Here is a 24,562-nt window from a genome sequence, read left to right as displayed (position 1 = left end):
ATTTTGAATAGCACTGTTTGTTTTCCGATGACCAAAGAAGAGAAACATGTATAACACATTGGCTTTTCAAATCAATAAAAGACTGTTCCCTGAAGGCCAAGGTAATTAATCATTTGTGAAAGATATTTTTAATGGTCATTTGGTTGATCATCGTCGACAGTTCATTTGCTTCAATAAACAGTTGATACAACTCTCGAATTTGCCCCCTTGATTTAAGAAATATCAATTTCAGAGGTAACTTAGCCAATCAAAAGGGAACTGATTCAAATTTAGAAAATTTGATCGCAATGCTATCGTGAACGATTACCAAGTCCATTCCGTTGAACTTTAAAAGGCTATCGAAAAGGAAGATAAGAGTTATGGTCAACTGAAACCACTGTTCGTGTAAATGACAATTCACCGCAAACTTCCGTTTGGCCTTCACAACAAAGGGCGAAAAGTTGGCAAACAGCCGGAAAAGTCGTCTTAATTGCCCTATTTCTGAACTGAACGCTGTCAAAAGACCCCATGACAAGCTCAACCGCAATCAAATGAAAAGAGGGCTAAAATCCCACGAATTAGCATTCACGAAAAACAACCTCCTACTCTAAACAAAGCCCATTGTTTAATCCAAGACTATTTTCAGCGATGAAGTCAGCTCGCGTAGTGTTTATATTTCGTTAACCTTGTCCTTAGCGTTTTCAGTCTACTAAGCTTGAACCAACAGAAGAAGGAAATCGACCATGAAGGTACGTGATTAATAGAAGCTATAACTGCGCTATCGACCTTTTCAGCTGCAGGCTTTTAAACATCCCGGAACTAACCACCACGCTAACAGCTTCTAATGAAGAAAATGATTTCAAGGAGTCTAGCACGCGTGTTTTCACATTCTCTGCCAAGAGTTAACAACATGTTGATGACGCAAGTTAGCGAGATAACATGAATCACCACTTTCAAAGTAAACTAACGTGCCCTCAATTTCCTTCGGAAAAGATTCTGTTATCATGCAAAGGAAAAGCGATTAAATCAACCCAAGATCCAATTCCAGAAATAAGTTCAGAAGGGCTGTAATATTAACCCAGTACAAACTACACAAAAGGGAATTTTTAGACGTGTTTACGTCCTCATAAAAGTCATTTCATATTCAACTAAGACATTAAAAACAGCGAGGGAGACAAAAACATACACCATACTTTTTAATACTTGACTGAAATAATAAGTTGTATTTTGTTTAAAATTAGCTCAATTGCAACTTTATCTTCTGTAGCCTGTTACTACAAAGCGTCATTAATCACTATTTCCTCGGCCGCGGTTATAATTAACGATCATTTTTAAAAGTCTATATTGAATTGTTTTCCAAGTACGCCGAGCTGTTGTTTTCTTTTTGGTCTCTTTCGAAAACTTAAGCATGGTTCAGAATTGATTTGCTTAATCAGTTCAACATTTCAATCACTTAATCCAGAAGAATTCCATACTTCATTCGAAACAGATGTAATCGGTGTCTTTACCTGCCGACACTTGTAAATGTACCTCAGACCAAATTTTGCCGCCACCTGCACGCGTACCTCTAGTAATCCGATCGCTTCGAAACATGTAAAAGATACATTTAAAAAACTCTTTAAATAATTTCAGATAGCTTTTTGTTTTTTTGAATTATGCTGAAGTAAGTAAAATTCCTTTTTTTCCGCTTTGAATACAGAAATGATTGCTATCCAGCATATAGAGAGAATCAATATTGACTCGCAAGCAACAAAAATTATTACGCCAATATTCCACAGTCTACACTAAGGCGTGTAATCATGTGGTTTTTACATGACTCGAGACAGAATAAATTATTTTGTAAAGGAAAAACACAAAAGCAAATATCGCAATCTAATTTCGGCGATCACGCCAAAAGTGCGGTCATGACAACTTTCACGTAAATTGTTTTTCAAGTTGTTGATTAGGGTGCAGTTTCCTTGAAAAACATTTACCGTGCAAGAAAGCGTGCGATAAGTAATGTCTCACTTAAAACGACAGTAAAGATTAAAGTTATTATATGTTCATAGAGTTAAGTCCCGAGAATGCGGTTCTTGCTCTGACGTATTCTGATACGTTGCTCGATGAAAAGGAGGAGAAATGGTTTGAGTTTTAGTAGGCGAAAAAAATATTCTCTCTCCCTACGTTTTCTGTCGTGGGAGCCAAAATATATCGTATCTTTTCGCCATGCTTGCGACGTACAATGCTGAAAAAGAACGGGGCTGCCTGAAATCAAAAGTTTGCAGGTAGGGAGGGTCCATAGGCTTTTGAGATCTTTTGATGGTTCGCAGGGAAACATAACCCAATGTCAAGGCAGAATTTCGGCGATAACTCTTTCAAAAAGCCATGAAACGTCAAAAAACTATCACTGTGACACTGAGTTCGTAAAGAAAGCGCGGAACCTTTAAAACAGTGTTTGCCTGTGTTAGTTGAGTGATCAGAAGACCTTGTAGCCGTTTCTTTCAACCGCATAGTAAGGAGGTGTTCCACTAGAGATTTGGATCACTCAAAGGTCCTTGGATTTGTCAGAGTTGTGATGGACATCGTTTTATCACACAACGATGCTTAACAGGTACTGGATAATTTTTTAATTCCTTTTACCGACAGGACAAATTGCCATGGTCTGCAGCCTGCACGTTATAACTTTCATAAAACAGTTTCACTTCGTTTCAGTCTTCAAAACTGTTTGTTGTAAACCAGTGATTTTTCTTGAACCTGTTAACTTTCTATGCAACAACTTTTAGATTAGGACGTTATTTCAAGCCCTGACAAAATCTGGCGAAAAGATCCGTAAGATATCGTGCGGCCGAAAACCATATAACAGCAGGGAGTGATATTAAGGGTGTTGTCCGCCACCGACTGTCTGCGTTGCCGACTTAAGAATTCAACGTATTTCTCCTTAAAAAGAAAAAGAGTAGTTATAGCTGGTTATGTCAAATAGATATCAAATAGATAACAGATTAAATTGAACGATATTTAGTGTTGCATAAGAAGTTGGGTTGTTGCCTTCAAAGTTACTGAGAAGTTTCAATGAAGAGTCGGGAATATTTCAACACGAGCTGAATTCGTTCTTCGCGTGCCCGTCGATAAGTACGCGTGCATCTTCAAGTGATCCTGCTCAGACCTCGTCGTTTTAGCAGCAAAGCGAGCTGTCAAAGATACTTGAATATCGTGAAGTTAGTCACAAAGATCATCTGTGATTAGTCTGTATTTGCCCTTTCATTCCTGTTTCAATTGTTAAAACCAATTTGTAACCTCAATCGGGTCAATACTGAACTAATTTTCTACCCTATGAGATACGGCGCCGTATTGACTCCATATCATGGACAAATCGACGCTATTATCCGGACGGGAAAATGTGGAAGGGTAAGCGAACAGTTTGATACAACAGATAAGGTCATTCACTGTCTATAGACTTCCCTATTGATTTGCTTTATTCTGTTCATTATCCTCCTTCGTTAAGCGCGATAACATCTCGGAAACTCGTGTAACATGTAGAAAGCTTCCCATTAGGAGATAACGTCTGTCGGATCCGGTGTCGAGCTGCTATTGTTCAAATTTTTTTTCTCAGCATGTACCAGGTCAGCTAGTTGACGCCTGGTATCGTTTGAACGTAAGAGAACGTGATAAGACATCCTATTGATGTTCCAACCACATCATGTTCTAACCAATATTTGCGTCTTGTGGTCTTTTTGGGATGGAGAGACACGCGTTTGATTTCATTAATACAACAAACCGTCTTTTAAATGAGAATAATACATTCAATTGGTGAAAGTTTTACCAATGCCCTTTCCATAACTTGATAACATGATAACATGATCAAACTGCTTGAGGAGTTTTATTGGACGAAAAAATTTTCTGTCTACAACCGACTGTACAAGCTGGAGTTCGCGAATAAGCAACTTATTTTCGTAGAAAACAATTCCTTGATCGGTGCAACAACATTCAATTGAGATGCAATACTCAACCCCTTCACTACAAAAAGAGATCAGTATGTAAGTTTGCCTTTCGATATCAATGGAGACATCGGCGTCAAGCAGCTGACCCAAGATTAGACAGGGAGCCAAAAATTCTCATTTCGAACATAAGAAAAATTATATTGAAGTTATAATGGAGAATTCAAAGTCTGATCTTTGGATTGAAAGGATCAGTTGTACTTAAGACACTTGCCTTCAGTCTCATGATCAAAATTTTTCAGTCACAAATTTATGGAATGTGCAACCGTAGACAGTTTTATTGTTTCTTTGTGATGAGATGTAAAATAAATGCTATGACTTTCATTAGTTTCAAGCTCCTCAGGCAATGGATTGAAATCATTTAAGCAAATTAAGCTTTACGTCTGGCTGCGTAATGAAGAGGCAAGGCCATTAGCCTAATAATATAAAATTGGGATTTGGTCAGCCTTGGACACACACGATCGAGTAACCATCAGCTAGAGTGAACTTTTGCGAAGGGAATATCCGGCTAAAGCACGTGTTTAAATCCAACTCCTTTTGTATGTTTTAGCGCAACCTCAAGGAAGATCAGTAATGTTTCGGCAGGAGTAGTCCGCATGCATGTGCTGAAAGTTAATACTGATTGAAAAGGAAATAATGACCAAGGAGATTTCAATAAAAAAACCCACAACTTGTAGAGCGGAAAACAACGGTGCAATTAAACTTGCATTTCTAATTTGGATCTAATTTTGGTGTCTCCAGGTTATTTTTTCTTTTGATTGGATTATATATTAGAAACTAACTGTAATGAGTCAATATCTCTTTTACCTTACAACTGACTGAAGTTTCTTGCCTTTCTTGACTGCGATACCGACAGCCTCCTTTGCTCAGACTCAAAAATGTCTTTAATGGTTTGGTTTAATTTCGGATGAAATAACTCAATATCGCCCCAAGGCTTATCAAATTATACAGTTCTCTTAGCTCATTGGCAAACCCCGCCTTCGCGCTATTAGTGCAGTGAGTAAGTCCATTAGCAATGGAAGTAGAATGAGAGGCATTGGGTGTCACCACCAACGCATGATGTTTGGAGAGGCAAGAAGAACTTTTTCCTTTCTAGAACTTTTCTAACGAGATTTAAGTTCAAAAGATGAGAACAGTTTACTGTAAAGAAGACTGTAGCGGATCGAGAAAGTACACATTGACAAAATAACAAAACAGTGCAATATTGAAACGGTAATTTGTGCTTTGTCCAAAATGATCCTTATCGAATCAGACTTTCCTTGTTTGCCTGGTAACGCAAACTGCCCCAAAAAACACGAAACTACAGCGGGAAGAAGATTAAAGTCTTTGTATCTTAATTCGGTATATATCTTCTCCTATGTCTTCCATATCTCAATGTCGTCACGGTTATTTATATGTGTCATGCGTAGGAATTTGCGGAAATCCAGGAAAATTCAAATCAAGTGTCGCGGGCGGATGAGAAGGAAAATATTAAATAGTCCCAACGATTCAGTACACACAAGAATGCTTTAGCTCGAAATGACTTGGCATTTCAAGTTGGCCACACCACAAATGGCGCGGACACCGTCAATTAGTTAATCCACTTGACGCTCACCCTAAGAGGTGGTTTACTCTGTTCCCTAAAACAAATGTCAAAAAATGCCACATCATTATTTTCCTTGAGGATGTAGCTAAGCAGCTTTCACTTATGGGATATGCCCAGTTAGGAAGTAAAGAACAACACTAATTCCCTTTCAATAAAATATGAGCAGGACATGAGTACTCGCAATTGAGATAATGATTGAAGCATTCGCATAGGAAGGATAATAATTCTTCACTTCCACCCCGATAATCTGGTTCTAAATCTGTTAAATTTAAAATTTGACAAGAAGCAGTTGATTCTCTAACTATGCCTCAAACGTGCAAAATGCGGAGCCCTCCTACTTGTATTACTCAGTTGTTCATGTCGCGCACACTCACCATCTTTTCATTCGTTTCATCCTTGAGAAACAGTAACTGGTAAAGAATTAAACAGCTCCGGCATTCAAGCATTAAAAGCACAATTCATTCCGTTGTCTTTCAATTGTCTGTTTTTTTTTAAACAAGAAATATGCAACACGAGAAAATTCGCCTCTTGAGAGATTTTCGTTGATGATAAGTATCAGCTAGAGGCCTGCTGAGCAAGCCAAGGTAATTTAAAGATGTTTCCAAAATTAGGATCTTTGTCTAAATTTAGCTCAACCTTTCGCAATGTCATCATTAACCGCTGCGCATGAGGCGAAAACGTGGGAACCGTCTCCAATTGTAAGTTTCTTTGAGGAAGACATCGACAGCAAACATTTGTGCTCTAAATTTTTGAAGTAAAACAGACCAAGAATTAGTGTTCACCAACAGCTAAACCAAGGAAAGGTGTTTTTCTTCTCAGTAAGGGGATGGGATATTGCTGCATGCCCAGTAGTAACCGGTAACAAAGAATGTAAGTGATTCCTAAGAAGCGTGCTTGTATAAAGATAACAATGCAGTTTTCTGCCACTTTTTCAAAAGGAGAGAAAAATGTTTTTAAATATTAAAATAAACAACAATAGAAAAGGCGACTATTTGTTTTAAGCTTATACGTGGAACGTATAACGAAACCATTTGGCACAATGAATCTTGCCTGAAGGCATTGGAAACAGCTGCAAAAACCGATTATTTTTAGACAGAGCCGGAGAAACAATCATTTCTAAAAAATTCAGCAGAAAAATGTGCGCGAGATGTTTGAACGTTGTGGACGATATTAGTTTCCAAATAGAAAAAAAAAGAAAAGTTAGCAACAGGGGCATAATTTCTTTTAATTTTTCATCACAATTTCTTAGAGGCGATGCTTTCAAAAAAAGGGTAATTAAAGCGTCGTGCTCACAAGCATGAAGTCTCTACAGGATGCCGGAGCAATGGGCGACGCGATGTTTAGACGATGTAGTGTCAAATATAAACAAACAAACACGAAATAGCTTTTGGCTTGCGCCTAAGGGCAATTTTAACCACTACCAGCATTTGTGTAGTTTGGCTGATATTCTATCTCTCCGACATCCCTCATTCTTTTTTAGCTATGATTTAAGCGGAGATCCAAGAATGCGAACCCAAATTAGGACAAGGCACGTCTGGCATTTGTGGAAAAAAGGAGGCCCTTTTCCGGTTCGTTTTCTATATGAAACGTGGCGTCAAATCTTCTCAGATCTACTTCCATCCTAACACCCCGAAATTGTAAAGTAAACGTTTTTAAACAACTACAGCTTACGCGTGAAAATCTAAGTACAGTCTTGATTGTTCTATGTTACTGTACTATTTGCAAAGGAAGTAGTTCAAGCTCAATGACGTCATTGACAAGTGTCAGTGTTTCCGGTGTCTCGACTTGATCCCACCCTGTACTCACTGAAGCGGACAGCAAAACACGATGACGATCTCGAAAGCGTGGTCGGGTTGATCGTAGAAAGATGGTTGTACAGAAGTTTCTGGAATTTGTGTTGTTAAAAGAGCAAGTCGATCCAAAATTTGCGTCAGTCGAAAAGAGTGTAAATTATTTGTTTGGCGTACAGCTGACTCGAGAGGAAGAGGATAGCGAAAGATGTTGGGTGAAAGTCGAAGGCAGCGAACATGATATTAGGCGCGCCAAGGTTCGCAAAAAGTCTTTCTTCTGAAATGATTAGCTCCCCGCGATTACTCGACTTTGATTTGTTTTTCTAACTCTGAACGTGTTTTTCTATAGGATTACATCTTAGAGGTTTGTTCACGGACTTTCAGCTCCCTTGAAGAAGCAGAGATTGTTTGGAAGGAAAATAACATTACCTCGACCCCAGTTGACAGCAGTTCGACCAAACAAAACACATCTGTGGTCGAAGTCAATAACAACGACTGTCATAAAGACGAAAAAGAGTTGGCTCAGAAATCCACTGACAAGTTATTAGACTCTAACGAAATAAATCAGGTCAATCGGAGTGAAAACGCCGAAAATTATTTTTCGTCGGGAAAAGTATCCGAAAAGGAATGCGCTGAAACAGCAGAACAGACTTCGCCGTCCGTCGATACAGAATTTGCTTCTCGAAGTGCATTTGAAATGGTTGTGAATCGAACTGAAGCTAAAAAACCCAGCGTTATCGTCGAGAAAGGTAAAGGCGACGAAAAAGGCTGCGATTCTTCGGTTAGTGACGAATCGCTAAGAGACTTCGCGAAGAAACTCGGTTACAATGAAGACACGATCACAACTGGGCTGAGCAAGCTTGGACCTTCAGCGGACACCAATTCACTGTTGTCAGAACTCGTGAAAGCTCAATCTTCAGTGAAACAGTTGGAAGAGGGATCGTCGACCTTCAACTACGAAAAACCAGTTCCTGTCCCTGAAGACTCGAGCTACCTGAGACCAATCGTCATCGATGGAAGTAATGTTGCTATGAGGTATGTAACGTTTGCTAAATCTTCAAATTGCGGTTGTTTCGCATGGTTAATGCATTCTTCAGCTATTACGCTGTTGGATTGAAGTTTTGTTGTTGTAAATATCAGATTTATCTTCCGCGGAATCACTACTAGCAAAACAATCGAGCACTTCACTCGTACGACATTTCTGTTTGCACAAATATAAGCTTATCCACGACGTACAGTGCACAACGAGGTACGCAAGATGGCGATCTCGCTTAGTTATGCATTTTAGGTACTTCCATAAGGGATTTCATAATTCGATTGCATGGTACAAGATTTCACTCGTTTATCTGGCGATATATCAAAGTTTTATCGCTTTAAATCAATTAGTGGTCTTTGAGTTTGCATAATTGTGCGTGTTTTAGGGCGGAAGGGAAGTGATACTGGCAATAGTCACACGTGTGTGCAAGCAAAATTGTTTTCGAGTTCAATTGTTTTTAATCACATTTGAATTCGTCGCACGTTTGATTTGGTATACCATTTAGTCTTGTATAAATCAGAATAGTTCGATTTCTATTTGGCTGTTGTCTCGAAAATTTTAGTCAGTCTTAGGCAAAACTTGAATTTGGACTTTGAGATTTTCCTAAGTTTCCATACCGAACATGCCCAAAATAATTCTTTGCAGCTCAAATTTTCGTTATCGACGTTTTTTGGTTTAGTTTGGAAAAAATGTTCGCTTGATCCTTCTCAAACGGAACTGTTGGAATAATCTGTTTTTAGAACATACTTAGGAGTGAATACTTTCCGGAGGAAAAAAATTATTTGAATAGGAATGGATAAAATTGCTGAAGTGGTTTTAATTAGAGAATGAAGCCATTTCCGAAAGGTTATTTTCCTTGTGATAAATGTGGGATATCGGAAGTTTGGTTCATATGCACACAACCTTCACCCGTTACCAAAGTCTCGCTTACATTTTCCTGTACGCTTTCATTTTTTGGAGCTTAGCATATCGAGAGTATTTCTTTTCTACAAAGAAAATTCCTCTTATAAAAAACCCCTCAGATATCCTCTTTTAAAAGGTTGGGGTTGATTGCTACAATACTTCTTTGATTTAAGCCTCTATTGATCTTTAAGTCAAACAACTTCCAAGGCAAAAAGAAATTCACAGCATCTTTGCAGTTATTTTTGCTTGCCAAACTTTCCCTTTCTGTTTTAAGTATCATTTTGTGTTACTTTGACTTTGGCAAGGCTAACCTAGAAACAGAATTAAATGGCTACTTTGGAATGAGGGTTTTTAAGTTTTTAATGATGCTAGCAATCAACCAGATAAGAACAAAAAAATTTTGAAATAACCAAAAATGCTACAAAACTGTTGCTGAAATGAAAAGGGCTTTTAGAGTGCTTATCAATTGGACTGGCTATATGAACAAGTTTGTCGAAAGGAAGCATTTTAAAGTAATCCGATATGTCTTCTGGCTTTTTTCTTGACATGGAAAGGTATCTCAGATATTTCAAATATTTGACTCTGGATAATTGACCACAGTCCTGAAATTTTAGAGAATGACTCTTGAGGGCTTGCAGCTTGATGCTTGGCAAAATAGTAGGGTGAAATCATAACATGTTGTCAACCTTGTCAAGACCTTGACACACTACATAGGGGCTATGTGCATGAAATAATTGTTGAAATAGTAAATTCAGTGTCAAGAGGTAGAAGTTGAAACATAATTGGTGTGCACAGGCCAATTTGTTTTAACTTTTTAACTCCCAAGATCTTACTATTAATTCTTCCCTTAAGCTGCTACACATTTCCTTGTAAGTTAGTCATGAGAATTTATTGTTTGGCCAAGATAACTTCTACCTGATAAGATTGATATATTTATGAGAATTATAATTTTTTGTTGTGATTTTGAACTTGGTTAGTTCCAATAATGTTTCATGTCCAGTAAAGCTTGGTTATGCTTTTTGCTGTGTGTTGGGATTATAATCCTCTGCATGAAAATGAAATGTCAATTTTTTTTTAACTGAATTCTGGACATTTAAAGGTGGATCTGTTCTTTTACTCTTTAAATTAAAATCCATTATTCCAAATATGAAGAGAAGCTAGTTTTGAATCATCAATAACCTCAATTAAATTTAATCCCACTAAGTGATTTTATTTTTATTGTTCTCATAGTCATGGGAATCAGAAAGTATTCTCCTGTAGGGGAATTGGCCTTGTGGTGGACTGGTTTCTTGCAAGAAATCACCTCAACATAAAAGTTTTTGTCCCTATGTGGCGTAAAAATGCACCACGCCCTGACTCACCAATTACCAATCAAGAGGTTCTGAAAAGGCTTGAAGAGGACTGCATTCTTGTGTGGACCCCAAGCAGAACAGCTGCCAATGGGAAAATCATCAAATGTTATGATGACCGCTACATCATCAAGCATGCTGCCGACAACGATGGTGTTATTGTTTCAAATGACAACTTCCGCGATTTGATGGCAGAGAATCATGAGTGGAAGAAAGTTATCGAACAGCGTCTTTTGATGTACTCATTTGTCGATGACAAATTCATGCCACCAGATGACCCTAGTGGGAGGCATGGTCCTACCTTGGATGAGTTCCTCAAAAAGGGACATGGAAAATTGTGTCCATATCAGCGCAACTGCACATATGGAAAGCGCTGCAGATTTCTTCACCCTGACAGAAACCAAGTGAGGGAACCAAACTGTGTACCAGCTAACACAGCACATTTACCACCTGAAGTCCCCTATGGACAAGTTTCAAGGTTACCTAAACCACTGCCCCCATGCCCTCCAAGGCCACTCCCAGCCACACCAACTGAATTTCACCAAAAGCCTCTGCCATTACCACCACATAGTGAATTCCCTGCAGAAATGGCAAGGGTGTTTCCACCAACCTTGCGGACAGGCCAGGTTGTGGGAATTGGAGAGCGCAGATCCGACCCTTTGCCACGTCAAAAACAACTCCCTCCTGATGTGCAAGCAATGCAAGACCGGTTTCAGAGAACTCACAGCATTGGAAGTGTTCAAGACCAAGCTTGCGGTGGGGCTCCAGTTGGCCCTGTTAGTCCAATGTTGCGACGTGGCAGTCTACCCCATGCCTGTCATCCTCAGCAGTACTCATCCCTAACAGGACACCCTGATATAATGGTGCGTGGGTCTATGACACTGCCCCGAATGCAAAATGAAAAGAGTGTGGTTGGGGGTGATTGGATGATACAAGAGCAGATGTTTGGAGGGAGCCCATACCATTATAGACCCCAGTACCATTCCAACCCACCTGTCAGTAGTCCATCACCTTACAAAGGCCACCCACCAGCAAGCCTTCCACCGAACCACTGGAATCTTCCACCTTTCTCTCAGGCACACCATCAATATCCTCCTGCACAACAGTATCATCATTACGGACCAGCTCCACCTTACGGTTATAGTCGCACTCCATATGGACAGAACAACAGCTACATGTACCGCTCACGAGCCCCTCCAATAATTGGTGGAATCTCTGGTGATGTGACAGATAATCCTGAAGAGGGTGATAACTCATCATCACATGAGGATCTTAGAATCAAGGCCTATGAAAAGCTTTCTGAAATATTCCCTGATGAGGTTGAGAAAGTTCTCAAGATCCTTGATAAGTATTCTGATGAAACTAGTATTGATATATTGACCCAGCACATGTTGGATGATGTAGATGAGTGAGGAAAAAAATTAACCAGTGTTACAGATCATAATTTTTATGAAAAAAAAAAAGCTAAGGAACTGTCCAAAAAATTTGTGCAGAACAACTTAACTTCAGTACAGAACACGTTTTTTATTATGCTTGATATCATCAAGTTGAAAGTATAACTGGTACATTCGATGGTGTGGTACATGTATATTTAGTGTGAGGGTGTAGTAATTTCTGTTCATTTATTGATAATTTTTAAGTTTGGAGTTCCATCAAGTAGACTTTGGACAAGAAATTTTTAGAATTTGTAGGGAGTGATGGTTCCTCAAGTTATAGGGTTGAGTGGTTACAGCATGTCAACATTGCTGATTGAATTTGTCTGCTTATTTTTGTGTGTTCTTCACACTCACCTACTTAAGTTTGGATCTTGAATTCATTAAAAAATTTATGTTAATATTGGAAAATTTAAGCCATGCTTCCAGTAGGCAACTTGGAGAAAACCTTCTCTTGGTATCTTAGGGTAGTCTAATTTCAGCGATTTATTGTTTTAAACAACAAAGGTGGCATTTACAGAGATTTCATCTGTATACTTCTGGGAATGGTCAGAGGATATTTGTAAAAAGGTTTTCTTGTCTGTCATTTTATAAATGCCATTATTCCTTAAATTTTTATGAGGTGTGATTGAAGTTTTAGCTAAATATTCGTGCAGGATAGCAGTTGAACTGGTAAGTTCATGCATTTTGATGTTGACATGCTAGTAATATTTTTAAACAAGGAATTTTTCTATTAGGCCAGGTCTTAAATACACACTCATTAAAATTTTAATACAATAAAAATAACTTAAGTTGGAAATGGTTAGTGGAAGGAACATTGATCAGAGAATGCCTGAGAAATAATGATCCATGGTCAATTGAGAAAAACGTTTTTTGTATGGTTTTTAGTGCCGTTAATCAACATATGAAGTAATCCAGTTATCTTATAAATAGGATGCCAAGGCTTTATAATCTATTTACAGTCAATATTTTATACTGGGAAAATAATGGAAGGGGCTTTACAGGCAGAACATATTGATCAAATTTTTGGGTCAGAACACGGTTTCTTGCTAGCCAAGAGATCCTTGCTGGTCGAGCAGTTTTGTAGCACTCATTCTTAAATGGAAATATCTATTTTCTATGCATGCAGTTGCCGTCATCCTTGGCAGCACCTTAACCCTTTAACTCCTGTGAGTGACCAAGACAAAATTTATTCTTACTATATCTAGACAATGTTATGCCAACAAGTGATGAGAATAAAGTAAAATATCATTTATGGGATTACAACTTGATCTGATACCTAATTCTCCAAATTGACATCATAAGAATTGTATGGAAGACAGAAAGAGAATTACTGATGAGATCTTAGGAGTTAAAGGGTTAAGGGAGCTATGTCAGTTGTGCATCAATGTGATGTCTGTAATCTGAGTTAATCTTTTCAATCTTGTACCTACCATCCATGCAATGTTTGATGTTTTTCACCCCAGACATGTCATTTTATTTTTATGATCTACCATGCTGGAGTTTGAAAAAAAAAATTGCTTAAAATATTGATGTAGCTTCCTTGATCAGTAATTAATCTCAAAGAGTGGTGAAGTGGTATGTAGTCAAGGTTAAGTTGACTTAAAATCATAATTTGGCATGCTACTTTGTTCTGATGGAGTGGAATTTGAATGCAAGAAAGTTTTGTTAATGTATTTAAGGTGTTACTGGTCATGTACAGGTTTTCATCAGCTTTTCTCTGATGTTCAGCTTTTTGTAATATTTGCAATGTGAAGTGATTTTGATATCATTTTTGTAGGTATGTTAGTATATTCCAGAGCTTATTGTTTGACTTCATGTTATTTAAACCCTTAATATTGCTGAGGCAATTATATACACTTGTTAACTTTTTTTCTCATGAAAGTGGATTATCAAAAATCTTAAAATATGAGGCAATTTCCTCAACACTTAGTGGTGAATATTTAAAATGTACCCTCTGGTGAGGATATGGTCACAAACTGGAACTCAAAGAAAATTTTCTTATCTGTGCCACTGGAGAGAATACTATCGTAAAAACAATTTATTCTAATTTTTGCAAATTTTAAGAGGCCGTTACAATTTAACACTTCCATTTAAGAAAATATTTGACGTGAGGTCAAACAATAAGTTCACATCGGGAATGCTCTTTGTGAGAGTGTAAGAAATTAGTTTACATTGGAACGACAACAACATTGTGGAATTTAACTCCACTTGGTGAAGTTCTATATAAGTAGCTGGCTGATGCTTAACATCAACCACATATTATACTGAGAAGAAAACAATTGTCAATTTTTTTAAATGACATTAAAATTTGTTAAAACAGATTTGGTGTGGTGGGTTTTTTCAAGCAACTGACTAGAATTACATGTTATAATTAGTGGTCAGGGTGCTAGACTCTGATTAACCCTTTACCTCCCATGAGTGACAAAGAGAGAATTTCTCCTTACAATATCAATACAATATCAAGCACAGAAGTGATGAGAATAAAGTAAAATATCAATTAGAGAATTATTAATTGATCCAATACCAAATTCTTCAAATTTACATCATAAGAATTATATGACAGACAGTAAGGAGAATTAGTAATGAGATCTTAGGAGTTAAAAGGTTAAGAGTTCTGGGTTGGAGTCCTGGCCATTTCAACACAGTGTTTTATACTTCAAACCCTAACTCCAGTGTGCATATTCTCCATACTTTTCTCTATACATTTCCAGGTGCTGACAAGGAGAATCTGTTTAACAATCAAGAGCTTCTTTAGTTGTGGTCATTTCCTTTATCCTTGTGACCTTTTTCTTTGATTCAGGGGTGATATTGTAGGGAGAATTCAGATGCTTATTATCATAGGGAGTCAAATGGTTAAATTAAGGGAAAACTCTGTAGAGTCTTTGAAATGCGCAGGTTGATAGATTGGTAAAATAAGAAAGGACAGGGCCTAAATTTTGTGACCAAAAAAAAGTTTAGTATCAAATTGAAACTGTCAAGTAAAAAAACATGAGACCTTTTATGGGTGTCCATCCAATAGTGCGAGTTTGGGTAAACAGCACACTGTTCATTGTCAACTGCAAAGTCAAGGGTTTTTAGACTCTTGTGTCTGCCTTGTCAGTGTGCTAGATTGCTTAAAGAATACCTTGATTGCAAATATGGTTAAACACAAAGCAGGTGCTCTCCACTTATTGTAGCTTGGCTCAACATAGCCAATTGACAAATGAGACTCTATTACTCTGCATAACATTAATCAACATGGACCAAAAAAAAATTTTTACAACTGTGTGCAGTTTCTCTTAAAACCATGTCAAACTTAATTAAAAAAGCATCTGAAGGTTCCTAATAAAGGTATTGGGTTTCAGAGGGGCTCAATGTTTTCTCTTTATTTGCACCATGGAGGAGTTTGCCAAATACAGGTTAGTTTTACAGTAAACACGGAAAGACAAATCTGTTGAATACAGGGTGTCCACTTTGGGTCTGCTAAAAAGAGAGTTCACTTTTCATTTTATATCTATCCCTAAAAAATTATTGGAGACTCCTAAGCAGTTGGGTCCTTGCCCAGGGAGAAATTGGGGTTATTGACTGAGAGACAATATTACCAATGATTGTGATACCAGAGGAAGATTTACCTTGAGTTTGTCGCACAAGGGATAGGTTGGGAGGGTGGGTAGTAAAATTCTATCAAATATGTATATTGTACCAGGCTAGATGTAGGCCTCAAATTTATTTTTAAAAAGGTAAAATTAAATACACAAACAAAACAAATGACAATAATAACAAGGACAATAATTATATAATAATAATGATAATGAAAATAAAGATAATTAAGGACTGTGTAGGATGCGGCTATTTTTCTGACTGAACTTTTTGTGCTTGTCTCTTCTTGACTTCCCAGTTGTACACTCTAGCCATGTCTAAATACAAGTGAAGGAATACGACTTCACAACATTCATATGGATTGTCAGACTCAAGAACTCCTCAAAGAAAATTGACCCCCAGGCCACCCTGGGTAGCATAGCATTGTCATATTTCAAGCACATGGAAGCAAGCACATGCAAGAGGGCAAGTAAACCAATCATCCCTTTCAGCTGACAAGCTGAGATTTCTGCATGGTTACTATTCATATGATGAATGTTGGCTTTGTCATGAATATAAACAAGAAATCACCTTAAAATTTCATCCCAGTCACATGACTGGCATGGTGTACTGAAAAAAATACTTCAGCCCAGTTAACCAGATCTCAGTAAAAAACTGGGATAGTTACAATCTAGAAATAAAAGGAGAGAGCTGATAATGCAAGATTTAGAAACCAATAAGGTCCTGATGAAAGGGCTCACATGAAAAGATCACTAGGCTCTTCCAAAACTAGAAATGCATCAAACACCTAACTGCTTCAATTATGCAGTTGAACCAGTTTCTGATATCAAACAAAATTTATGCTTCTCATGGTGAAATCAGCACTGTATTTTTAGCTTTAGGTTCAGTAACTCATGCATTCACTGGGTGCAGTACTAAAACAGAGCTGCACCAAATGCACCACCCTTGAGTACAAATCCTTACAACCGCAGGATAAAATGATAATTTGAATGTCCAGTCTCTCTTAAAATTGTAAATCTTGTCAGATTTGAATCCTAACACCTAAAGCAGATAAGAGCTCCCCACTAACATGGGAAGTTAAAATCTTGGTTTGAAGGAGAGACACACTCACAAGCAACCCCTGCTGATACAAAATGTACCATAATAAAAACAACCATTTACACTACTTAGGACAGTTTTTTTGGAAGGATACTGACTTCAGTTGTGGTATACTGATCTCTCAGGAACCCCAAGTCATCTTCAATATCCTTCAAGTTTTTCTGTGCAGTATTCAGGTTTTTAGACAGCAAAGCTCCAGCTTCCTCAATGCTGTACTCCAACATAACATTTGCCTAATCAAGTAAGTATCAACAAAGCTCTTTGTACTAAATGATGCACTCTGAATGACAATCAACTTCATTCTTGAGAAGAGTGTAAAATGTTTTGAAAGTTAATTAACATTAATTTCCAGATATCATGTTGAAAATCAGAGACATTACAGTAATATGAATTTAAATTAAGTCAACATAAATAAAAAAATATATAAATGCGACATAATTTAAACCTTTACAACCAAATATCAGTATGCACATTCTTCATAATGTTCTCTATACAGGTGCTTACAAGCCAAGGGCAATTTGTTTAATAATCAAGAGCTTCTTGAGGTGGTGATTATTTCCTATATTTTCATGTCCTTAATGGGCGATTCAAGGGTGGCTGTCAAAGGACTAATTAATGGTCACTGTGACCTCTAATGTTACAGGAGTTAAGTATGATTCAGAGATGACATGACTTGTGGCAAAGTCATGACAAATGCAAGTATTGTGCAATGATTGCAAGTAACAATTGCATTATTTCCAAGTAAATCTACCCTGAAAAGTTCACCCACCTCACCTATACCAGCATTACCCCTATGGTCCACATTAATTGCATTCACATTACAGTAAAAAAAAAAATTATATATATCTGTATATCATTGAATAACTGCCAACACTCTAATAAGCACCCTCCTCACTATGCCATAATTTAAAAAAAGCACTTCTCTGCCTCCTCTCTCAAATAGGGGTAAAACAAAGACCAGTTTCTATTGCCACTTTATTTCTTTATTTATAACTTTTTAAGTTTTGTATTTCTATTTAAGATTTTGCCAAAATAAAGGTACAGTTAGTTGAATCCCCCCTCAATTGAGTGTCCCTGCTTTAAGCCAAAATTTGAAATGAGCAATTTCAAATTTGCGCCTGGTGCTTTTTCAACGAAATACAGTAAACCCTAATGGTACAACAAATTGGGTTCACCCTACCAAAAGAGTAAATCTAAGCCACCACCCTCCCCCCCACCAGAACTAGAATCTCAAGGCTCACAGAGAAGAGAAAGGAACAAAGGAGAATAAATAAATAACATCTTACCCCAAGCCACAACATTACTTTTTCTGTCGGTGGAACTTCTGCAGTGCAATATACCTGATCCGACAACAAAAATCTGCTCTGAAGGGGCTTGGAACCATCCTATGGAGTAAAATCACAACATACACTTCATGGACAAATTGAGATGATTTTCAATATGGCATAGCAGTCTGTATGTATGTTGCCACATTTACTCCTGAAAAAGCCTTCACCATCAATGCAAACTGCCATATGAAAATGTAAATCAAAGAGACGAAAGTGAGATGCTCAAAGAATTAAAACAAAAAAAATATACATATTTTTTTGCTACTTGCTTTCCACTGTTTAACCTTCTTTACTGGGTAAACTCCTAAACTCCTATAGTTTAATTTCAGTACCTTTTTCGATGTTAATAATTTGACCATCTCTAAACTTGAATTCAAATCTGGAACTTGGGATTGTAATCTGCAATGTACAAAATAACACAGCACAGTAAATGTTTATGAATCTGTTGCTTTTAATCCATCTTGGCTCCTATTATGACAGCAGCAAAGTTGTGGAGTTGCCAGTTACCTAGCTACATAACCCCTTGGTTTCTTGATTAAGCAACAGATATATTGACATTTACAGATTACATTTATTCCCTAGTACAAACATTGCCATCAGCAACACAGAAAGCAGCTTTGCAGTGGAATGGAGATTTCTTGCTGAGTAATGATTGGCTACTCTTGGAAGGCAACTTTAAACTGGTTGCAAAGTCACTCAACAGCAAGAAATATTATTATATGCTTATAAACAAACACATTTTTTTAAGGAGCCACCAGTCTTGTAAAAGAAATAATGAACGTGCACCTTTGTATGTTTTTATGAAGTTCTTGATAGTTTACTGCACAGAATTTTTAGTGAATAGTATCACTTGACCTCCTGACAGATAAGCTACAACCCTGATTTGATACAAAAATTTTGTGATAAAAAGTGTGGCTTATTTGCTGGTGTTTACCATAATCAGTGGGGAAACTGGTGGAGTGGAAAAGTAAATTGATAGAAATAAACATCATTCAACATAAAATGATAAATCATCTTCTCCACCACAAGAGAAATATGCACTCATTTACCAAATACTAGCTTATAATCAAGTCTGCCCTTTCTCTAAGTGTGAGACTCCCCTCAGCTGTTTGCCATATACATCAGAGCCACACTAACTTAAACCCAGTCAACTCAAACCCACTGCTAACAAGATCTGATTTCCCTTGGATTTGACCCCATTTCTGCAGTTATTTACTATCAGCTAACTCAAACTCAGTTAACTCAAACTAATTTTACTTTTCCTTGACTCAAATTTACCCTTAGCTGATGACTCAAACTTTTTGAAAAAATCAGTGTTCAATAAACGCCAAAGTGTCAGAGCATAGCTGATTAACATGTCCCAACTTTAAATTGCAATTGATAGCATTTAAGATAATGTAATACATTTACTAAACTTCCCAAACTAAATTTCCTATACAAAAGCACTTATAAAACAAAGAAAATATGAAAATGATCGTAGATTGTGCAAGAATTGTAAAATCATCATTGCTTATCAATTATTGACAGAATTGAAATTCAACACCAATCCAGAAAACTCGAACCCCTGCTTACATGACCAAATTTTTGGTTTCCCTTGGTAGTAATAATATGACAAACTTTAAATCAAAATTCCACCTCATAATCTTGATAAAATAACACTCAGCATGACTTAACAAACTACAACCAACTACCAGCCAAGATAGCCATCTTAATTTCTTTCAACTAATATAAGACAAATTCCCACATGGATCTCTCACCTTCCTCCCTAAAAACCCTCTAAATACTGAACAATTAAAGAAATCACCATCCAGGGTTATACAATTTGACTGCATATGAGTGGGGTTGTGAGTACTGGAACAAATTTATTGATTCCCAATTTGTGACATCTTTTCAAAAAGGGTAATTGACAGCTTAAAAGGTCACATTTTTGGAATACTGTCTAAATGCCTCAGGTAACACACTGAAACAGACACAAGGTACTTAGAAAGCCTCTTTGTGGCTTTTTTGGCTCAAAAAACTGTTGTAATTGCAGCTTCATGAGTCATCTGCCATAAATGCTTCAAATTTGATCATGTGACCTGATACGTCGCATGTGTGTAAACTTAGCACAGTAAATATGGCAGATAGTAGTTCAAGTGAGGGCAGTTGAAAGGTGAAAATAATGATAGGGCTTATGAGCCTGTTTGGTAAATCAGGCCCTGGCGCTTTGAAATGCCAAGACGAACCAAAACGAGAGTACAAGAGTCAGAAGGGGATCAAGAGCCCATACATAGCAGCTGTCTTAATGAGAAAAGAGAAGAATGGTGAGTGCATTACCCTTGTAAATAAGGTACCTGAAAATCAGTCACTTATTGAATATAGCAATAATCAAGTAAAGAAAACCAAATGTGCAGACTCTTGAATTCCATGGAAGCAAAGTGTTTTTGTGCTACACGCACACACCTTCCAAAGCTTATTTTTCAGACTGTGAAAAACAAACATACACGCTTGTGGAAGTGCATTGGATGGGTTCATTCTCAAGAGTTGTTTTTCACAATATACATGTTTCGACACATTTGTAACGGTTTTGAATTTTCTTTTATTGAATTTGGCAAAGATTTCTCAGCTTTTACCGTAGAACACAATGCAGCAAAAAAATCATTCATACATATAAAAGTGAACATCCTCTTAATATTAACTTATTGTTAACTCAGTTTTCCCCTTTTGCGGTCTTTGTATCTTGTTAATAGCCTAAAGTGTGAGTCATCTCTCACATATGCAACAGTTACAGAACTAATAACTGTTCATTTTGGCGAAACCAATCATACAACTTATGTTCTTTATTTATTCTTTTCAACATCATAATAATACTGATTCTTTTATTACAAGATGCAGTGTGGAAACTGCCAATTAAGGTGGAGAGAGGTAGAAAAAATTTGTTGTCAAGAAGTAGATGAAGTGAGAAATAAAAATTTGGGGGCTGTTATAGAGGAACAGCTGCAGGCAGAACCCAGATGCATTGTACAGCATCCTTGAGTAGGAGACGCTTCAGTAGAAAGAACTGAGGACTTCTTTAATACTACCTTAGAACTAAAATCCAGCTATTCCTGCACAGAATCCTTCATAGTTATCACCTGTGAAATGGTCGCTGCAAATGTGCGGACCCGAACCTGGTGTTCAACTACCTATTAGGTTCTCTTTTTGTCTGCACAAATACAATCCACTTTTGCTGCTCATTTTCATCAGCTGGAAACTGGTGAGGGCTAAATCCATCTGCATTTGTTTGTATAGGTAATCACATGAATTTGAGTGCAATTTGGAATAAATAAGCATGAGTAAATTTTATACATGAAAAAATATCAGATAACTTATCATAATTATGCAGAAGCAAAGCACGCGCATCAAGTGCAAAAATAATTTATTCAAACCCGTGCATTTGGTCAAAACAACCATGTACAATCAAAACAGTAATATACAATGATATTTTCGCATCTTTAAGGTGCAAAAAAAATCAAAGTCCAGCTAAAAAGTTTAAGGAATTGTTCAGCCTGTGTCCAAATCAGTATCAAATTTCCATTTAACACTAGCTTGAGCTAAAGAGAATTTTCCTGTTTTAAGGGACTTGTTAGGCCCAATAGAACCGGAGATATCGCCGACAGTACTTTATAATTCAAGTTTTAATACTCACCCAGCTTTTTTTCAACAAATCAACATGGCGCTGAACGATCGCTCGCAACAAAATGTGGCCCCAAATTTGCATTCTGTCAAGTATGAAACGTTGAGATTTGTGGCATGGTCCGCTAGTGTTTTTTAACTGTATAATCTTATCATAATCAACGTACATGCTAATATTGACCCACAGAATTGTGCACAGCGTCTGATTTCTTTGACCTTTAAACACTCGACATAGACGCTGGTTCAAGTTTTCGAACGTTTGATCAGACAACTTTTAAAAGACTGAAATTAGTCACCTTAAGGTCATGTTTTCGCCACCACAAAGTTGCATCACATAACCATCTTTATTAAATTTTTGGCATGGGAATTGCTTGAGCGATTGTGTTAAGCGGAATCGGCTCAAAATTTTGATTCCTTTGGCATTCCCTTCTCTAAACCACCCACTTTACTTGTCCACCCAACCAACCCAAAACTAGTGTTAGTTATAATGGTTCCCGATTTAGACTCTTTTTTTTCAGCAGCTGTATTGCTGTTGCAGAGGCAAAAGAAAACCTATTTAAGCATTGTCCATGGTTTCACAATCGCAAATTTTTCAGCGGAGCCAAATGTTGCGACATCCAAGGCTCGCATTTGATTGGCTATCTGTGAGTTTCTTTGATTATTGACCACCCAGAATGTCTGGTTTGTTACTTTTCTTTGCCCTGAATTAACCCTCTCTGCATTGAATTACCTGAACACTGCATTTATCATCTTACCAAGCAAGAAACGTGAGTAATTTTTTTTTCATGTGAATTATTATGCCATAAACGTCATACACACGCCCTCTTCCCTTGTTTTTGTTTTCTTTGCTTGAAATACTGTTGTTTTCTGTTCATATTGTAAATGCCCAGGGGCTAAGAGTGGTACATTTTAGTATGACTTAAGTGTAAAAACAAAAAAAAAATATGATCTATATATATCTTGATATATATATATTTTTATATTGTTTTTTTTAAAGTCCAGGTCGTAATTTGAGAAACATTACAAGCTTGTTATTGGCGTTGCACAACTGTGTTGCTGACTCTGTTCATTTTTTACCAATCGGAAAAAATAAACAAAAAAGTACAACAGCAAGAAGTTTTTCCTTTGTGCTGCTCACTATTCTCCGTTTACCCTTTAAACTCCCAGAAAGTGAATAACATGAACATTTTCCCCATAACATCCATACATTGTTCAGCAAACAGATAAATGAGAATATTTGAATTTATCAGGTAGAAGCTGCTATCTTGATCTAGCACCAAGTTCTCAATCTAATTTACAAGGAAATGTGAAGCAGCTAGAGGGGAGAATTAACAATTAGATCTTGGGAGTTAAAGGGTTAAAAGAGATAAAGAAAGGATAAATCTTGTACATTTCCAGAACGTGGAAGAAGAATTTCGTTCACAAAACCAGATAAGGACCCCCTGTAATACACAACAACACTTAAAACTTATGCCACACTCACTTCAGAACTGATGGGCTTGACAGAGATATACAGTGGACTCGAAAGTGATATACAATAGACAAAATCTTAAATTAAATACTTTTTGACCTGGACTAAAAAATATTTCTATAAGTAACAGACTAGATAATGGTCAATAGGAAAAATATATTTATATTTTACTGCTGTTTGGTATGGCATTCAATCTACCTGTAGTTCTGAATACAGATATGCAATTCATCGCATTTCCATAATTCAATCTTTTTATAGGAAGTATTTCATTTCTCACTTTGTATTTCATAGTCTCTAAATGGTGGCCTGTACAAAAATGGAACAAATCTTTTTTGTCCCACTCTGTACCAGCAAAGTTGTTACTTTCAGGTCTTAACATGGCCCTTTTCTCTGTCTTACACATGTATGATGTATCACATCAAGTAACCTGGATCAAAACATTTTCAAAATTGCCGTGGATTAAGCATAAAAAAAATTGTAGAATATTTGGTTTTTCTCAACATATCATTTATTTGCTCATTTAGGATTCTTTAACCTAAAAGGCATGTATTGGGACAAAAAAAAAAAAAAAGGGGGAAAAATTTGCCATCAGTTACCCTTTAATATTGGTGGTTGTGCATAGTACTGGAAATTAAGTGCATGATGACTTTTGTGGCCAAAAATAAAAACATGGAAGCATTAGTTGCTGGGAGGGTAAAAATACAGCTTCCTTCTTTTTCAGGAATAGGAGACAAAATTGTGGAGGCGTATCAAATTTCTCAATACGCCCTTGGATGAGGGGTTTACAGCACTGCTTGGGCCCTGAAGGATAGGAATCAATCCAACCAAAAATGAAAAAGGTTGGAAAACTTGGGGATTAACCCAAAGGGTAATCTTAAATTTACCGAGAAATTGAAAAATGATTCACAAAAGTCACGTATTCGTACCTTTTTTTTCTTGCCAACAAATTCAGTTCCATAAATTTATACTTCTGATGTTGCTCATCTAAATCTTTAAGAACAGACTCTGCAGTTTCATTTCCACTCTTTCTCATGAAATCGTCGACATATTCCTACATTCCAGTAATAAGAACTGGTTTATTTTCGTTTGTTCGAGACTGGTAGAAACGAAAATTCCCTGGGCGTTAATGGAGGGAATTTCCCGGTACGTGCGACTCGCACTATCATCAAAAATGGAGGGCATGATTATGAAGAGGTAAATGCTCACCAGAAAGAGTGCCTCTGGAATTCCCCGGTGTTTCTTCGTGTCTTTAGTCTCTGTCGTTTTAACCAACCTTTCTTCACCAGATTTCTTTTCCTCGGACGCCATCTTCTATGTAAGGTGTTTGCAACCAGACCTCCTCAATATTTCTAGAGCCCGCAATATTATATGGTTATGTAG

General features: G+C 37.1%; 2 protein-coding genes across 3 annotated transcripts; one reads left to right on the top strand and one right to left on the bottom strand.

Moving 5' to 3' along the window:
* The first annotated feature begins 572 nt into the window (after positions 1–572).
* On the top strand, positions 573–14,373 carry LOC131779449 (ribonuclease ZC3H12A-like). 2 transcript variants are annotated; one of them, XM_059096016.2, is made up of 3 exons: positions 573–728; positions 7,678–8,363; positions 10,498–14,373. In XM_059096016.2, the coding sequence occupies exons 1-3, from the start codon at positions 723–725 to the stop codon at positions 12,026–12,028; spliced, it is 2,223 nt and encodes a 740-aa protein (XP_058951999.1). In that variant the 5' UTR covers positions 573–722; the 3' UTR covers positions 12,029–14,373. The 2 variants fall into 2 exon arrangements, with proteins under 2 accessions (XP_058951999.1, XP_058951992.1); XM_059096009.2 differs by lacking the exon at positions 573–728 and adding an exon at positions 7,340–7,585.
* A 1,370-nt stretch (positions 14,374–15,743) lies between these two features.
* Positions 15,744–24,516, bottom strand: LOC131780628 (prefoldin subunit 3-like). Its single transcript, XM_059097242.2, has 6 exons — positions 24,389–24,516; positions 24,109–24,233; positions 18,390–18,456; positions 18,016–18,114; positions 16,824–16,962; positions 15,744–15,948 (listed from the first exon to the last, which is right to left on the bottom strand). The coding sequence occupies exons 1-6, from the start codon at positions 24,488–24,490 to the stop codon at positions 15,881–15,883; spliced, it is 600 nt and encodes a 199-aa protein (XP_058953225.2). The 5' UTR covers positions 24,491–24,516; the 3' UTR covers positions 15,744–15,880.
* Positions 24,517–24,562: the final 46 nt, after the last annotated feature.

This window comes from Pocillopora verrucosa, chromosome 9 (assembly GCF_036669915.1).
Source record: "Pocillopora verrucosa isolate sample1 chromosome 9, ASM3666991v2, whole genome shotgun sequence".
Lineage (NCBI taxonomy): Eukaryota > Metazoa > Cnidaria > Anthozoa > Scleractinia > Pocilloporidae > Pocillopora > Pocillopora verrucosa.
The sequence above is the reverse complement of the archived record's forward strand: the minus strand, read 5'-3'. Positions and strand labels throughout refer to the sequence as shown.

What these genes read in the sequence shown, in the direction of transcription:
- LOC131779449 (XM_059096009.2), top strand. Translation starts at nt 7,406, where the DNA reads ATGGTTGTACAGAAGTTTCTGGAATTTGTGTTGTTAAAAGAGCAAGTC. An exon ending in ATGATATTAGGCGCGCCAAG is followed by an intron (nt 7,586 to 7,677) that starts GTTCGCAAAAAG and finishes GTTTTTCTATAG; the next exon opens with GATTACATCTTAGAGGTTTG. An exon ending in GGAAGTAATGTTGCTATGAG is followed by an intron (nt 8,364 to 10,497) that starts GTATGTAACGTT and finishes TTGTTCTCATAG; the next exon opens with TCATGGGAATCAGAAAGTAT.
- LOC131780628 (XM_059097242.2), bottom strand. Translation starts at nt 24,490, where the DNA reads ATGGCGTCCGAGGAAAAGAAATCTGGTGAAGAAAGGTTGGTTAAAACG. An exon ending in AATTATTAACATCGAAAAAG is followed by an intron (nt 18,115 to 18,389) that starts GTACTGAAATTA and finishes TTTACTCCATAG; the next exon opens with GATGGTTCCAAGCCCCTTCA. An exon ending in AAGTAATGTTGTGGCTTGGG is followed by an intron (nt 16,963 to 18,015) that starts GTAAGATGTTAT and finishes TTACTTGATTAG; the next exon opens with GCAAATGTTATGTTGGAGTA.